Genomic DNA, 18,540 nt, shown 5'->3' on the forward strand with positions numbered 1-18,540 from the left:
CCCTTGAGCTGAGTAGCTCATTAGACTATTTCAGAATCAAATTAAGAATCAACCATGTTGCTGTGGGTCTGGAATCAACCAAAAATATTGCAACGAGGAGAAGCAGGCCATTCGGCCTTTCAAGCCTGCTCCATCATTCAATATTATCATGACTATTCTTCTATCTCAATGCCATATTCCCGCTTTCTCTCCATACCCTTGTATCAATCTCTTTCTTGAATACTCAAAGACTCAGCCTCCATTACCTTCTGTGGTAGCAAATTTTGCAGATTGACCTCCCTCTGAGTGGAGAAATGTTTCTTCATTTTAGTCTTATATGGCCTGTGTCCTGAGACCGTGGCCCTGTGTTCTACACTCCCCAACCAGGGGTAATACCCTCCCTCCATTCTGCCTGGCAGAATTCCTTCCTGAAAGGACATTAATGAATCATTCTTTTTTTAAAAATACCAATCATTACACAGTCACCATTACATTAGCTCTTAATTCCAGACTTTATTGAATTCAAATGTTTCCATTTACCATGGTAGGATTCAATTCCATGTCTCCAAAACATTAGACTGGGGCTCAGGTAATATTGTCTCTGTGCCACCACCTCCCCTTAAAAATAACCAACTTTAATTATTTATCGCTGTGACTGGCTATAGCCTCAGCAATTAACAGTAGTCATGGTTGATACCTTTGCCTTAGTGATTTAGACAAGTGCCTATTCCTCTCCAGTTGGCTCCCTCTTAGTTTACTTGAGCCCCACATTTACATGGTGCGAGTCAGTGATATCATGTAGTGCTACAGTTGTCATAGTTGTACAGCCATCAGTTTGAGAGTCTGGAGATGTCAATATGAAGCAGTACTAAATGTATGAGCGTGAGATAAAGCATCTGACTCTTGGAAACGGGTCTGGACTATTAGGGATTGTCAACAGATCAGTAATACATCACCAACGCAGGAAATGACATCACCAACCCAAGGAAACCTAACCAGATAAATAGAAAGCGGGACATAACACCGGCGCTTCATCGGAGGCTCACTGATGATGTTACCTAGAATGGTGACGAAACGTCTGAAAACTAACCTTCCAGCTCAGCGAGCAAACTCACACCCAGAACCTCAACCTGAGCTACAAATCTTCTCAAAACTCGCTAGATTAGTAATTGTGGGGTGGTTATGGTAATGATATTTTGCAGTGTTTAATGATGCGGTCGTAGGAGAAAGTACATGAAGGCGCATTTGCTTCCAGTATCCTGAATGACCACGTGCAGAAAGTGGTGTGACTTGGGGGAGTTCAAGCTCCCTGTTTTGTACGATGTCACTGCAGGAGATCCACAGGGTTGAGAGCTCTATGGATTGCACATTTGAGGACACAGACAGCCTACGACTAAGGGTATGTAGGCAGAGAAAGAATGGATGACTATCAGCTAGGAAAGAAAGATTGGGCCAAAAATGCACAATGCTAAGCACATCTGGTTCTCGAACCACTGGTCAGTTTTGAACACTGGGAAGTACTTGTTCCTCTGGGATGGCCAAAGAGTCAAATCCAAGGGTTTACTTATTGCTTAGCTGTGCAAAAGCTGGATCAGGAAAGCAATGGTGATTGGGGATTCCACCATTTAGGAAATGGGAAGGAATTTCTGTGGTCATAGATGCAAATCCAGGATATGTGTTTGTTCACTGGTACCTGTATTAAAAAACCTCTAAATGGCTGCAGACTCAGCTACAAGTGAACAGCCAATGACTGGTCCATTTGACATATGGACAGAGAAAAGGCTATTTAATAGATCAAAAACAAAAATTTCTGGAAAAACTCAGTAGGTCTGGCAGCATCTGTAAAGAAAAATCAGAGATAACATTTCAGGTCTCATGACTGGTTCGGAGGAAGTATCACCAGACCCAAAACGTTAACTCTGATTATTTAAACAGAAACCAAAATAATCAAGGATGCTGTAAATCAAGAACAAAAACAAAATGGAAAAGCTCAGCAGTTCTGACAGCATCTGTGAAGAAAAATTATGGGTCAAATAGAAGAGTTGTGCCAACATGAATGAAAGAAAACAACCATGGACTGAAAACAGCAAGTTGTTAAAGATAGTGGAATCAAGGGTTATGGAGATAAGGCAGGAACAGGACACTGATTGTGGATGATCAGCCATGATCATAATGAATGGTGGTGCTGGCTCGAAGGGCCGAATGGCCTACTCCAGCACCTATTGTCTATTGTTTATAGTTATTTTTCAGATTGAAGAATCGTAGATAATGATGTTAATGATGCTGATAATAATGATAATTGTTAGAGCTAGCACACATCTTATATACAGTGCGATGAAGTCCTCTGGTTACATCCATTTTTTGTGCTGAGCAAGCCAACAATTATTGGCTGATAAAATCCAAAGCACAGTTCCAAGTTTTGCAAAGTCCAATTCTGCCCAGAAAAAGAGGAGGGCCTTACTTCAACTTTTTCAAAAGGTGACTCATACCAATTTAGGGTATAGGGGCTCACTGGAGAGGAGTTCAAAGATTACTTGATGGGTCTGAATTTATGTATTTATTTTTATTTTTGTTTTTGTTTTTCAATTTGAAAAACAATCACTTACAGCATTCATGAGATAACAAGGTGTAGAGCTGGATGAACGCAGCAGGCCAAGCAGCATGAGAGGAACAATATGGCTGATGTTTCGGGCCTAGACCCTTCGGGCCCGAAACATCAGCTTTCCTGATCCTCTGATGCTGCTTGGCCTGCTGCGTTCATCCAACTCTACACCTTGTTATCTCAGATTCTCAGGCATCTGCAGTTCCTACTATCTTTTACAACAGACATTTTTTTTTGCTCTTAGGACTTTTTAAAAAATCCAAACTACCCTCCTAATTCATGTTGATCTGCATTGTAGAGGAAACAAAGTACCATCTTCACAATGTACATACTTTACATTGTGTAGTGTAGTAATACGACAAGGCTAAATGTGGTGATTTCAGACAGATCCAGCAACTCAAAACTGGGCATTCATGAAGCGATGTGGGCAAACAGCAGATGAGAAATTTTGTTCAATCACAATGTGTAAACTCATGGCCTGACAGACTTCCTACTTTACCATGACTATCAAGCCAAGGGATCAATCCTGGTTCAATCGTGAGTTAGGAGGCCATAAAAGCAAATGATTCAGTACTGGGAGTGTGAAAATAAAACAAAAAAAATTCTGGAAATATTGTGTAGATCCGGCTGCATCTGAAACACTGATAATGTCACAATTTGAGGCCAAACATTATGTAATTTTGAGAAGGAGGTACAGATAGCTTTTGTGGCTAAAGGGATTGGGGAAAAGAGCTGGATCAGGGTATTAAGGTCGATGATCGGCCAGAGTCAGAGACATACGGCATGGAAACAGATCTTTTGGTCCAACTCATCTGCACAGACCCGATATAGTAAATTAATCTAGTCCCATTTGCCAGCATTTGGCCTATAAACCTCTAAATCTTTGCTATTCATATACCCATCCAGATGCCTTTTAAATGTTGTAATTGTACCAGACTCCACCACTTCCTCTGGCAGTTCATTCCATACATGAACTACCTTCTGTGCATAAAAGTTCCCCTTAGATCCCTTTTAAATTTTTCTTCTTTCACTCTACACCAATGCCCTTTAGTGCTGGACTCCCCACTTTTGGGGAAAAGACCTTCACTATTCACCCTATCCATGCCCCTCCTGAATTTGTAAATTTCTGTAAGATCACCCCTCAGCCTCTACACTCCAGAGAATATAGCCCCAACCTACTCTGACGCTCCCTACAGCCTCATAAATCTTTTCTGAACCCTTTCAAGGGACTATAATAATTTAGGATATCTGGTTTGCACAGATGAGTTGGAACTAGGGATTATTTCCATGCAAAAAAAAAACAAGGAAAAGTCATAATGGAGGTTCATAACTAAGAGGGCTTCATTCGGTCAGTTGAAAGAGATTGGCCCATGTGAATTAATACAAAGTCTGGAAAGCTAAACAGTAAAATAAATTGATGCACTTCAAGGTGAAGTAGACTGTGCAAACGATATACATTCCTGAGGGGAAACAGAAGTGCACCGCTTCCTCAAAAGTTGAGCTTCAAATTAAAAGTGAAAGTAGACTTAGATATCAGGTTAACAATATGGTAGAAAACCAAGCTGAATACAAGGAGTTCTGAGGGAGATTATAAGCACATAAGAGTTGCAAAGAGAATGACTGCAATAAGATCAGTGGGTATCATAAAAGGGAATGGGGTGAAGTTTTTTTTCCTTATAAAGGTATGAAGAATAAAACTACAGGCAAAGTAAAAGTGAGGCAATTAAAGATGGATGACAATAGTTTTTGTGGAGATAGAGGACATGGCTTAGGCACCTGATGATTGATTTGCACATTTGTTCCTTATGAGGAGGATGCAACCAATTTAGGAATGTGATAATCAAGTCAGTGGATATGATGAAGGTAATTGATTTGGCAATTAAATGCTTAATTAAATGCAATCCCATCCAGTTGGGATATATCCCAGTCGTGGCACGGGGTGGAATTTGAATTCTGATTTGATTACTGATGAGATTAAGGCACACATGAGAAGAAATAATTACCAAATTGCAAATACTATTCAGAGTCCAATGTCTTCAGTTCAGTCTTCACTACAAACCTCAAAAGGCCATTCAAAAAATCATGTTCATAATGAATCAGATAACGAGATGTTTGGAGAATAACCTTCAGTCCTTCACTGTGATTTTGACTGCACCTCAGCTCCACAATCTTGACCCTTGGGCATTTAGTGTGAAGGGTTGCAGCCAAGTCAGAAATCCTTGAGCGTCTGCTCCTGGGCCTGGCCAAGTTAGCTATTAACAGGTCCAGGCAGCAACTCTGGAGTGGTGATAGTTGTTGACTGTACACCCCTCCTTTGTAGATACATTCGTGCTGGGATGCTCTTGCAGAGGGAGCACATGGTGTCCACCAATACTCTTTATGCCTGAAAGAGGTAGGCATTGCAGGGGTAACAAAGTGTGGAGCTGGATGAACACAGCAGGCCCAGCAGCATCTCAGGAGCACAAAAGCTGACGTTTCGGCCCTGGACCCTTCATCAGAAATGGGGAGAGGGAACTGGAATAAATAGGGAGAGTGGGGGAGGCGGACTGAAGATAGAGAGAAAAGAAGATAGGTAGAGAGGAGAGATAGAGACTTCACCAGCTTCAAAATCACCCCTTCCCCCACCGCATCCCAAAACCAGCCCAGTTCATCCCCTCCACCCACTGCACCACACAACCAGCCCTGCTCTTCCCCTCCACCCACTGCACCACACAACCAGCCCTGCTCTTCCCCTCCACCCACTGCACCACACAACCAGCCCAGCTCTTCCCCTCTACCCACTGCATCCTAAAACCAGTCCGACCTGTCTCTGCCTCCCTAACCTGTTCTTCCTCCCACCCCAAGCCACACCTCCATCTCCTACCTACTAACCTCATCCCACCACCTTGAGCTGTCCATCTTCTCTGAACTGACCTATCCCCTCCCCACCTCTACTCTCCTCTCCACCTATCTTCTTTTCTCTCCATCTTCGGTCCGCCTCCCCCTCTCTCCCTATTTATTCCAGAACCTTCACCCCATTCCCCTCTTTGACGAAGGGTCTAGGCCCGAAACGTCAGCTTTTGTGCTCCCGAGATGCTGCTGGGCCTGCTGTGTTTATCCAGCCTCATGTTTTATTATATTAGATACAGAGGAGAGTATAGGTGAGGAGGTAGGGAGGGGATAGGTCAGTCCAGGGAAGACAGACAGGTTAAAAACTGCTCGATGTCCAAACGTGATTACTTCAGGACATGGTCCAGCGGTTGCAAGGCTGAAGAGGTTACAACAGAGTTGTAGTGGGCGAGAGATTCCCTGAGGCTGGTCCGGAGGGAGGAGGGTAACTTCTTCAGGTTAGGCATCCCTGGAAGAGGCTTCGCAGTGAGGTTAAAATTGTATCAGTGATAATGGGAACTGCAGATGCTGGAGAATCCAAGATAACAAAGTGTGGAGCTGGATGAACACAGCAAGCCAAGCAGCTTGGCCTGCTGTGTTCATCCAGCTCCACGTTTTGTTATCTTGGATTCTCCAGCATCTGCAGTTCCCATTATCACTGAGGCATGGCAGGGGTACAGTATTTTACTTCACCTTCCAACTCCATTTTAATTTGTCCCCTTCCTGCTCTCCCTCACCTTTGCTGATTTGCACTTAATGAATAAATTATGTTTCCACTTGAATACTATGATTTACTGGTGCTAGTTAATAGATGAGGAGTGTTATTTGGTGTTAGGGAGGAAAAAAAACTGTTCAGTTTTGTGTGTAAGTGCACTTCTGGATACGATAAAAGCAGAATAACTTGCACAAAGATTAGAAATATATCTTCTTGTATCTGCGTTATCATTAATAGGATGTTATTAGTGTATAACTGTCAAATAATTGGATTGTTGTAAAACAAACTTAGTGATTTGTTGTGTATAGATAAACCTGAAATCAAAATTACCCTATTTGATCTTGAAGGGGATCCTTACGATATCAAATTGAATTCTTTACATTGTAAAAGACAATGACTTGACAGCTTTTAACATTTGTTTATTTAACTCTTGTAAAATTAATTTATTCAACAAGCAGTTACATTTATTTTGTATGTTTACTTTTTTTTTACACATTTCAAAAGGGCAAACATGAATGCTCAAACCAGCTGTTCACATTTTATATTCAGCAGGTAAGTCAGCTCCAACTTTCAAACTTTTTGGAAGCCTTAAAGGTTGACTTATGAATATTCTGGGTGGTATGTTTTGAGAAAAATAACTAATGTCAAACCTCAGTTTCACCTGATGGAAGACAATTCAAAGAATTGAGCCCTTTGTGCTCAGAGGGCAGCTTTCTCAGTAAACTTTTGAAACGGTGTTTCCTTATTCTCAACACCAGAACGCAATAAAGTGCTGGATAGTCTAACATGTGGACAATACTCTCTAATGTAAGACTCTGTACCAGAAATTGTTTCTTCCTACCACATCTGTTACCTTTCAATAGCTTGAAAGCTTAAATCTAATCACTCCTCAAGCATCTAAATTCCAAAACAAAACCAACCCTTGTTTGTAAAATCTAAAAGTGTAACACCTGGAGTGGAGGCATTATCGTGGCAAAGCTATGCTGCACTTAAGGTCAAAAATCATTCCTGAAGCGCAGATCCCAGCACATGATACTTCAGGTGTAGTTTAAGTAGGGTCTAGAATAACTGCAACAGGGCTTGAGTCATGAAAGCTTTACAGCATGAAAGCACGTCTTTGGGTCCATTGTGCCGTGCTTCTCAAACATTAATCTATTCTCCCGTTATCTAGTACTTCTCTTTCAAGTACCCATTTAAATAGCTCAGTGTCTCGAGGATTCCTTCCTCTGCCGCCGTTTTAGACGGAGAGTTGTAGATATCCACAACCTCTCAGGTGCAGAGTGAAATCCCCTCTATACTTGCTGCTCCTCACCATAAAACTACGCCCCTTGCTCTAAGAGGAGAGATTTCTCCTGTACACCTGGACCACCGTTATTTGTGTAGCTGTCAGTACTGAACAAAAGCACCCCCGTTCTGTTTTTATTTGCAAAAGTATATGGCCCTGGATTAACAGCGGCTAGTGGAGATTACTATAGTTTTCAAACTGACACGTCTTTGGTCTTTACCTGTCCTTTACACCACCCCGGTTCCCGTTGAATCATTCCAGCCGTTTGCTCCAAGCTGTCCTCCTGCCTCGCATCGGGTCTTCAAGCTGAAGCGTTAACCGCAAGGCCCGCTAAGGTATTCCCGGGGCGTTCAGCAGCAGCTGCTAGCTGGGGTGTGGGGGTGAACTTCTGCGGCGTGAGTGGGCAATTAAACGTGAGACGCGGCGGGTGGGGTTTGAGAGACGGAGGATATGAAAGATGATCCATAGCCAGTCAGGGGATGAGCCCGTCTCTGGGGTGCGTTCCCCCTACTTTCCGTCAGGCCTGAGGCCCTCATCGAGTGGTTTCCGCGGCAACCGTGGGGCCCGCCGTTGATTGGCTGCTCCGTCTCCCCTGATGTCATCACGCACCGTCGCCGGCCGGCGCGCGCGCTCCGATTGGCCCGGGCCGTGCGCAGGCGCGGAGTTGCTGCCCTCTTGGTCAAGATGGCGCTGAATGCAACGAATCCGTCCCAGCTGTTGCCTCTAGGTAAGAACTCGCATGGAGCCGGTTACCTACACCCCCACCTTTCCCCGGCCTGACATCTTAAGGAGGGGGAGGAAATGGTGGGAGTTTGGCCGTGGGGGTAGAAAACTTGGGTGAAATTGGCTATGGAAGAAAGCGCGAATTAGGAGGGCAGCTCGAGCGGGGTGGAAGGGTGAAGGCAAATGGATGGAATGGGAAATGCAGGCTGAATGAACCGGGGAGAAGTGGACAAATTAATGGGGAAAAGGAAGAGAGTTGAGCTGGGATGGAGTAAGGGAGACAGGATATGGAGCAATGGCCTAAGGGAATGGCAAAGCGATGCGGGAGACGAGAAGGGGGTGTTGGGGATGAGGAATTGACAAAACGGTAGAAGGAAAGTTGAACGTGACGGACCTTGGTTTGGCGTGAAGGAATTAAGTGTGGGAGAGAGGAGAAGGCTGAGGTGGAGAGAAAGGGGACAGGCAGTTAGGTTGGGGGGGGAGATACAGAGGTTAAGGAAGAGATAGTAATGGGTGTACGGAGTTAAAAGTAACGATGTCGATGTGAAATAATTTGAGAGGGGTGGTGAAGTGAATATTAGCTGAGACTTGGTATCATTTGAATGGAAGTGTGATGAGACTCTAGCTACCTGAATAGGTAAACTGAATTTGCTCTCTAGTGAACATACCTTGTTTTAAAAAATCATTGGGTGTGGGCATCACTGGCTAAGCCAGCGTTTTAAGGAAAGCAAGTTATTTAGCCTACCTTCAACCAGTTAACATACACTTCTGGAGCAGGTGGGACTTCCAGGTTCAAGGGTAGGGAAACTGCCCCTACACCACAAGAGGGCACCCTATGTCAGCATTTGTTGCTGATTTCTAGTTGCCTTCAGGTGGTTTTGAGCTGCTATCTTATTGCAATCATTGTGGTGTAGGTACACACAGAGATAATGGGAACTGCAGATGCTGGAGAATCCCAAGATAATAAAATGTGAGGCTGGATGAACACAGCAGGCCAAGCAGCATCTCAGGAGCACAAAAGCTGACGTTTCGGGCCTAGACCCTTCATCAGAGAGCAGGGTCTAGGCCCGAAACGTCAGCTTTTGTGCTCCTGAGATGCTGCTTGGCCTGCTGTGTTCATCCAGCCTCACATTTTATTATCTAGGTACACGCAGAGTCCTGTTAGGAAGGGTGTTCTATGATTTTGACCCACTGATAGTGAAGACAAGGCTTTTCGGGTACAAAGTGTGTACAGTCTGTGACTGGATGGGGATCCTGCAGGAGGTGCTTGTTCCTGTTTATTTGCTGCCCCTTTGAGGTGCTAAGTGTCAAGGGTTTAGAAGGTGTTGTCAAAGGGCTGTTTATTTAACTACAATGTCTTTGATCTCTCTTCACATTCTACATCTAACTTTTTTCTTCTATTCCAGAGTTGGTGGACAAATGCATTGGCTCACGGATTCATATTGTTATGAAAAATGATAAGGAGATTGTAGGAACACTTCTTGGTTTTGATGATTTTGTCAGTATCCTTTTATTTGGCATTTTCTACAACAAAATGCCCTGGATGCATGATTTTGGGATTTGTATTCCTACTTAGCCCTTCAGATGTCCAGTTTAGTTAACTGACAATAATAGTTGCTAAAGCAAGTGGTTTTGAATTCAGAGGGGTAGTAATGTGTTTTGAAAGACTAACAGGGCAAAGAAATGTGCAATAGATGCTGAAAAGTAAAAGGGAATTGAGCAATGTTGTCTAATAATACCCACCCACCTCACCATCAACTCTTTAAACATCCAGACCTCCTAGGTCTCATCCGCCCCATTCAACTCCTGCTATCTCTTCCCTGACCTCTGCTTCTGTACTGCCATCATGCCTGCTGGCTCACCACCTCAGCCTTTTCCCATCAGCCCCTCTCCACCTGCCTGTTCATTCCATGTCTTTCTCTTTGTTCTTTCCTTTCCCACCTGAAAATCCGTTTTATCCCTCCTCTCCCTCACTCAATTCTCTGCCATCTTCAGACATCTGTTGACATATAGATGAGTTGGTCAAGTAGGACGTTTCCTTTTAGGCAAAGTATAAGATACAAGATTTTGTCAGTATCCTTTTATTTGGCATTTTCTACAACAAAATGCCCTGCTTGATGCATGATTCTGGGATTTGTATTCATACTTAGCCCTTGTTGTGCTAGAATTGGACAAATACTAGTTGGCCCATAGTTCTGTGCAATTCTGGTCACTGACATAAGGGAGATTAGTCGAGTTCCTCCTTGGACTGAATAAATATAATTTTGAGACATTATTGGTTGGGCTAGGATTGCTTTCTTTGTATAAATAGGGCTTAGGAGGGCCAAAAGCATGCCTGTCCACATTATAGGAATGCCCCTTTTCTCTTTGTTAAATACTCTTAACCAGAGGCATAGATTAATGGTTAAGCAGTAGTAAGCTTAGAGGGGATTTAGGGTGAAAATTCTTCAGTCAAAAGGGTGGGGTATGGAATTCACGGTCATAAAGTGCAATAAAATCAGAAAGCCTCAACATTTAAGTACTTGGCTTTGGCCTAGGAATGCTGTAACGTATAGGGAACATACTGAGTCCTTAAGTGGTATGATGGTAGATGGTTGCTACTCAGCTGTTGACACAGTTGTGTGATTTGTGTTTTATCATTTTACTGAGAAATATACCAATTGTTTTATTAATATTAATAGAGAATCTCCATCAGAAGGCTTCAACCTGACCTCTGCATTTAGAGATTTCCCTTACTCCCTCAAATAAATAGTATTGTTGGGTGTCTGGTGCTTTGCATTTTGTAATCTTGTACTTTTCAAATTTTGAACCACTTGTATGCAGTCTTATTTACCAACTAGGTTAGGCATATTTTATTTCCAACTATATTGCACAAAACATTTAGACATTTCTCATTCTATTTAAAATGTGTTATTGTTTAGTGTATAATCAATTTTTTAAAGCTAGTATTCCAATGTTGCATTATTTAGCAACAGGAGGGGAGCAAATGGGAAGTCATGGACTATTAATCAAACATCCATGTGAAGATGTCACCAAAATCTTGTTCTTGATTGAACTTTGAAATTTTCGAGCATGACAGCCAGGTCCTTGCATCACCCAGCCCCGGCCCTCACGTGCACGTACATACAGCTGTGTATATTATTGACTTTACTCTCAGCAGAGCTGGAGCTATTTTCTCCTTTTTGTAACTTCATTCACACCCTTTTTGATCTCTATCTTCTAATCACCACCATTAACATCTTGTAGTCCTGTACTCACTGATGTCCTTCAGGGAAGGAAATTGCCATCTTTATCTGGTCTTATGTGACTCCAGACCCACAGCAATGTGGTTGACTCTTAATTGCCCTCTGGGTAATTAAGGATGGGCAATAAATGCTACTTAGCCAGCAACGGGCTTGGAACATTCTTACAACTTTTCCCAGTTATCCCTCTGTCCTTAGCAGTTTTAAAAAAATACAGTTTTCCATCCCTTTTCAGCTATAAGGAGGAGTCAGACTCCATATTAATACTGTTTCTGTCAGTACCTATGCTGTCAGACTTGATGAGTTTCTCCAGTGCTTTGTTTCTACACCAGAATCTTATTTGGGCCCTACTGGCTAATTGAGCTAATCAGAATGTCAACATGAATGTATGAAAGGTCTATGGGCAGCTCAGTGGATAGCACTGCAGCATCACAGTGCCAGAGACCCAGGTTCGATTCCAGGCTCGGGCAACTGTCTGTGTGGAGTTTGCACGTTCTCCCTGTGTCTGCGTGGGTTTCCTCCAGCGCTCTGGTTTCCTCTCTCAGTCCAAAAATGTGCGGGCTAGATGGATCGGCCATGCTAAATTGCCCATAGTGTTCAGGGGTGTGTGGCTTATAGTGGAATGGGTCTGGGTGGGATGCTTCAAGGGGCGGTGTGGACTTGTTGGGCCGAAGGGCCTGTTTCCACACTGTAGGGAATCTACTATCTAAAAAAGTCATATCTAACAAATCTCACTAAATTTGTCAAATATGTAACAAACAACATAGTATTGATGAATGTTGCTTAAGTAGATTTAAGAAGCTGTTAAAAAAATTCAATTTAATAGGCTTACCAAAATAAAGTGCAGGAAATAGGAGGCAACTTTGTTAGCTTGCATAGGAAATTGGTTAGGATGTCAAAAATGAAGAATATTGACTGTCTATTCCAGTTCGTAGATGTGAATGATGGTGTTTCTTATCCAGATAAAGAGTTCCTTTTTTAAAAAAAATCAAGTTAGTAAACAAAAGTATGTACTAAAATAACATAGAAATTCAAAACTTCAATCCAGTTGTGTTTGGTGCAGTTATGCAAATGACTAGTGAGTATGCCATCGCATAGCTTAGGTTGTATGTGGAGGTGTCAGCTGATGTGGCAAAATTTCCCTGCCTATGAAGCTATATTTAACATTTCAGCCGCTTTCTTACTGGGTTCAGTAAAATTCTGAAAACAATTGTTACCCTGAGCTTCCAGGATTTGCTGGGAATGTAAGGGTTAATAAACTCACTTCTGTTTACTGCAGAATATGCATTTCTTAACTCCAGTCCTTGGACATGGTACTTGAAGATGTTACTGAATTGTAAGTTTTTGTTTCCTAGTACTGTGTAAAGTTCATATGTAAGGCTAGCTAACAGTTTTCAGCTCCTAGTGCATGTCAAAAATTTCAACTTGTAACCAAATTCAGAATCAAGTTAAGAATGTTAATTCAGATTTTCTTTGTTAAATTTCAATGACAGAATTGGACCAAGTGACTGGCATTATCTTTGAACATTTGGAGTTGATTGCTCACAGACTTTGGAATTTCAGTTCTGTGAAATTGTTTTGGATTTTTTGATGGCATTCTTCTCTTATGATTGACAGGAAGAATGTCTTGATAATCAAGCCTTTCTAATGCAAAAGTAATGACATTAGTAGAAGTTGGTTGATTCAGTTACCAAAGTGACCAGTTGCTTGTTCCTTGTACTAATATCCACCTTTATTGAACTCAAAATATTCCCTTTATGTGCACAATTTATGCTTAATGCAGATAACAAACATTGATTAACACCCAAACTCTTATCCAAAAGTAAGATTATATTGCCTTAATCCCAAATACAGACGCACCTCTCAAAAAGGCAAGCCTGTTCAGCGAAGGTTTTATTTTTAAAGAACGTAAAAGCTGGGCCAAGGGTCTGAATTAAGGGATATTGTAAGATGACTTGTTGCATTCACTGGGTTTGCAGTGAAGCAATTCAATGATAAATATCCAGCTCTGATTATGACTACATTCAACTTGAATCTTTGGGGATTCAGTGCAGCTCCCCCCTGCCCCTTTCAGATTTTTTCAGGTATACAGAAAAACTGGTATTTGGAAGCTCTCAGTTCGCAGGAACTTCTGACTTTCCGACTTTCCAACTATCAGCTGTGTTTTGGCAATGGCTGGGGTTTTAAGCTTTCTTTAAAGCATTTTGTATATAATATATTCTGCCATGGGGAAAAGTGCTTGTTTTGTGTGTCAATGAAATGATACCAGTATTGGCACACAGATCATCAAATCCCTTCAAATATTCAACACTAATAAAGCTCTGCACCTTATTTTACACTTTTCTGTTTAATTAGTTTTTCCTCATCCTTGCTTCTCTACAGTGAGATCACACCAGAAGGCAGAAGAATCACAAAACTGGACCAAATCCTATTGAATGGAAACAACATAACGATGGTAAGTTGTGGAATCTACATTTTGGCACTATTTGCAGAAAGAGTTGGCATGAATTTTCCAAGATCCTTCTAATTTTTACTACTTCACCTGATAAAGGAGCAATGCTCCAAAAACTTGATTTCAAATAAACCTGAGATAATGGGAACTGCAGATGCTGGAGAATTCCAGGATAATAAACTGTGAGGCTGGATGAACACAGCAGGCCAAGCAGCATCTCAGGAGCACAAAAGCTGACGTTTCGGGCCTAGACCTTTCATCAGAGAGGGGGATGGGGTGAGGGTTCTGGAATAAATAGGGAGAGAGGGGGAGGCGGACCGAAGATGGAGAGAAAAGAAGATAGGTGGAGAGAGTATAGGTGGGGAGGTAGGGAGGGGATAGATCAGTCCAGGGAAGACGGACAGGTCAAGGAGGTGGGATGAGGTTAGTAGGTAGATGGGGGTGCGGCTTGGGGTGGGAGGAAGAACAGGTTAGGGAGGCAGAGACAGGTTGGACTGGTTTTGGGATGCAGTGGGTGGAGGGGAAGAGGTTGGCTGGTTGTGTGGTGCAGTGGGGGGAGGGGACGAACTGGGCTGGTTTAGGGATGCAGTTGGGGAAGGGGAGATTTTGAAACTGGTGAAGTCCACACTGATAACATATGGCTGCAGGGTTCCCAGGCGGAATATGAGTTGCTGTTCCTGCAACCTTCGGGTGGCATCATTGTGGCAGTGCAGGAGGCCCATGATGGACATGTCATCTAAAGAATGGGAGGGGGAGTGGAAATGGTTTGCGACTGGGAGTTGTTTGTTGCGAACTGAGCGGAGGTGTTCTGCAAAGCGGTCTCCAAGCCTCCGCTTGGTTTCCCCAATGTAGAGGAGGCCACACCGGGTACAGTGGATGCAGTATACCACATTGGCAGATGTGCCGGTGAACCTCTGCTTAATGTGGAATGTCATCTTAGGGCCTGGGATAGGGGTGAGGGAGGAGGTGTGGGGGCAAGTGTAGCATTTCCTGCGGTTGCAGGGGAAGGTGCTGGGTGTGGTGGGGTTGGAGGGCAGTGTGGAGCGAACAAGGGAGTCACGGAGAGATTGGTCTCTCCGGAAAGCAGACAGGGGTGGGGATGGACAAATGTCTTGGGTGGTGGGGTCGGATTGTAGATGGCGGAAGTGTCGGAGGATGATGCGTTGTATCCGGAGGTTGGTACGGTGGTGTGTGAGAACGACGGGGATCCTCTTGGGGCGGCCGTGGCGGGGGCGGGGTGTGAGGGATGTGTTGCGGGAAATGCGGGAGACGCGGTCAAGGGCGTTCTCGATCACTGTGGGGGGAAAGTTGCGGTCCTTGAAGAACTTGGACATCTGGGATGTGTGGGAGTGGAATGTCTTATCGTGGGAGCAGATGTGGCGGAGGCGGAGGAATTAGGAATAGGGGATGGAATTTTGGGAGGAGGTGTATTCTAGGTAGCTGTGGGAGTCAGTGGGCTTGAAATGGACATCAGTTACAAGCTGGTTGCCTGAGATGGAGACTGAGAGGTCCAGGAAGGTGAGGGATGTGCTGGAGATGGCCCAGGTGAACTGAAGGTTGGGGTGGAAGGTGTTGGTGAAGTGGATGAACTGTTCGAGCTCCTCTGGGGAGCAAGAGGCGGCGCCGATACAGTCATCAATGTACTGGAGGAAGAGGTGGGGTTTGGGGCCTGTGTAGGTGCGGAAGTATTTCAAATAAACCTGTTGAGCTGCAAGCTGGTGTCATGTAACTTTTGACCATGTCCGTCCCAGTCCAACACTGACACCTCCACATCTCTTCTAATTTTTGCAGTTTTGTGCTCAAAATGGAGCAGACAGTTTGAGCGAACAGTTTTGACACATTTTCAGGATCCATTTTTTGTTGAGTAAATGTGTTTTGAATTAATATAATTTAGATTTTCAAGTTATTTTGGTGATAAATGCACAATTATCGTCAAGTGTACAATTGTATAGTTTCTACAGTACAGAAATGTTATTTGATCTAGCTTGCCCATTTTTCAATTGCATTCCAGCTATGACTTTCATATTTATGTATCCGTAAAATATTTTGCCATTTCTACTCCATGGTGGTGTTTGCTCTGCACATACTGCCAGCTACCTTTTCTCTCATATCTATCCATTGGCATAATATTTTCTACTTTCTCCATTGCCAGTTCAACCAGCTTGATCTTCAGTGCATCTATACTGTGCATTATAAGGGGATCCATGTTCTCGCTGTGTTGTATTTAAATAAAATTCTTCTGTATTCTTCAGTGTTCAGCACTGCGAAGTGGCATTTAGTATTGAATTTTCCACAATTTTAAACACACTTTTCATATTTTGAGCATTCTGTTAGCTCATCAAACACAACATATTTTAACTTTGATAGTATGCAATTCCAATCTTTTAAAAATAAATCCTGTTGCTTGTGTATTTTAATGGCCTTAACAATCTACATCACGACTTTGTGATTTCTGTATTTGGCCTCAGGCCTTTTATTTCCTCCTCCGTTTAGATCATTATTTTTAAAGTGAAATATTTCCTTATCAAAATGTAATGTCTGACAGTTATGGCGTTAAAATTTGTTTGCCAACGTTGTATCCAGCGCACAGTTTGGTGTCTGAAACTTCAATTGTTTTTGATTGCAAATTCGTAATTATTTGCATAAATTGTGATCTAGAGGACCCAGTACTGATTAAAGTTTGATCCCACTTCCCATTTTTTTGGCAGTTTGAATGTCTAACTGTACCCTCCTCAATTTTATCCTTTAGCTGGCTCACTATCCATTCTGCTACTTTTACCTTAAACCCACATTCTCTGACTTATGTGATACCTTTTATTGAGCTATTGAAAATATTGATATATTGCATCCACTCAAATCCGTTTACTCTTTCTGATAACTCATTAAAATTAAACTGCTCAAAAAAACTCCCTTTTTTCTGAAATCCAGACAAACTATTTATGGTTGTATTTTTGTTTTGTACTGTTTTTATTTTATGTTTTAGTCGTGACTCTCTTTTTCAACTGCCTGTAAATGACCTATATCTCTAAAATAAAGATGTAACATTAGCTATCCTTCAGTTCTGATACTATACCTTTTTCCAATAAATTATTAAAAATGTTTAGTATTGCTTCTCTAGATTCATGTTAAAAATGAATGGATATAATCTGTCCACTCTAGGAATTTCATCTTTGTTTAGGTTAGTTAATATTTTTCTGTTTTTTTTCTTTGAAATGTGGTGATGTAACTTGCCTTATTCTGATCTTATCTGCTGTCCTGTTAACTTGTATTTCTAACTGCTGATAAATACTGAAGCTAGACAACTGTTGAGATGATCTGTGATTGCGTTTTTCATCCAGCCCATTTCTTAATTCGCTCCAGTCTTGACTTGCATACTTGCGTATCTGTAAAATATTTTACCATTTATACGCTTGTACAATTTAATTGAATACTACCTCTTTGGCTTCTCTTCTAACTATGCTGTTATAGTGTAGGTCTCCCTTCTTTGCCCTTAATCCCTTTAATGCCCCCTTTTTTTTCCTGAATTTTCCATTCTGCTTCATGAGACTTTTGTTTTGGTTTTGTTGAGAGGTATTTTGGTCAAAAATAAATGTATTGTACAAAGTAGGCACTCAAAAGTATCAATCATCTGTGAACCCCGTGATGTAGATTCTTTGTATCATTGTTACCATATTCCTGAAATTCATTTATTGCAATAAATAATGAATATTATGACAATTTTTTGCTTTAGTTATTTAATTATTCTTTATATTTTCCAGCTTATTCCTGGTGGTGAAGGTCCTGAAGTATGAGTGGAACCCTCTTTCAACTGAGTGAATTTTTGATTCATGTACTTCTGTTTTATGTTCACTTCTGTTTATGACAGTTTTTTTAGAATTTATTTTTTACGATACCTTGCAAAAACTTGCATTTCTTTTGTATCTGGAATAAATGTATTGTCTCAGAAGTGACAGGTGAATCATGGTTGAGTGTATGCAAAACTTGATTTATTTTTAAAGATAAAATAAAGGAGTTTTCTTTTTCACTAATGTTCTGGTTTCAGTTTTACAGTATACCTGATGTGTATCAGGATAGAGACTTGGTTCCTTCAATTGCTATATACCCTGATAGCTTCAAGTCATTATTGTTTTGCACTCCCAGGAACTTTCAGCCATAAGTTAAGTGTAACTTTAAAATCTAACCTGAAATACCGAACGAGTAATGGCCTGCTGCTCTGCAGAGGAGGTGAATTTTGAAGTTCAGGAATTTTTTTTTCCACCCAGGCTGATGACTGTCCTCCAGTTATAATGAAGGAAGAGATAGTTGAGACAGTGTTTGAACAAAAATTTGGCAGGAGGTATTAGTTTAGCTGATTACACAGTTGCTATCATCGAGACTAGATGAGAGATTCAGTTGTCCCTCCTATAGCAAAGATGCTCTTACACTTGAAAGGGTTTACGAGGATGTTGCCAGGGTTGAGCTGTAGGGTGAGGTTGAATAGGCTGGTGCTATTTTCCCTGGAGTGTTGGACACTGGGGGATGACCTTTTGTAGAAGTTGCAAAATCATGAGGTGCATAGATAGGCCTTTTTCCCCCAGGATAGGGGAGTGCCAAACTAGAGGGCATAGGTGTAAGGTGAGATGGGGAAAGATTTACAAGGGACCTAAGGGGCAACTTTTCACATAGGGTAGTGTG

The 18,540-nt window shown here is 42.1% G+C and overlaps 2 protein-coding genes across 2 annotated transcripts in view; one reads left to right on the forward strand and one right to left on the reverse strand.

Annotated features, from left to right (window-relative positions):
* The window catches only part of LOC125451535 (regulator of G-protein signaling 22-like), a 169,275-nt gene extending 161,271 nt beyond the window's left edge, over window positions 1-8,004 (reverse strand). The window contains exon 1 of the mRNA XM_059645773.1: window positions 7,670-8,004. The gene's annotated coding sequence lies outside the window, so the exon portion shown is untranslated. The remainder of the gene's footprint in view (window positions 1-7,669) is intronic.
* A 90-nt stretch (window positions 8,005-8,094) lies between these two features.
* Window positions 8,095-17,890, forward strand: lsm5 (LSM5 homolog, U6 small nuclear RNA and mRNA degradation associated). Its single transcript, XM_048528442.2, has 5 exons — window positions 8,095-8,176; window positions 9,579-9,674; window positions 12,723-12,750; window positions 13,797-13,869; window positions 17,625-17,890. Exons 1-5 carry the CDS (start codon window positions 8,134-8,136, stop codon window positions 17,655-17,657), a joined length of 273 nt encoding a protein of 90 aa, XP_048384399.1. The 5' UTR covers window positions 8,095-8,133; the 3' UTR covers window positions 17,658-17,890.
* The last annotated feature ends 650 nt before the right edge of the window (window positions 17,891-18,540 follow it).

Source organism: Stegostoma tigrinum, chromosome 5 (assembly GCF_030684315.1).
Source record: "Stegostoma tigrinum isolate sSteTig4 chromosome 5, sSteTig4.hap1, whole genome shotgun sequence".
Lineage (NCBI taxonomy): Eukaryota > Metazoa > Chordata > Chondrichthyes > Orectolobiformes > Stegostomatidae > Stegostoma > Stegostoma tigrinum.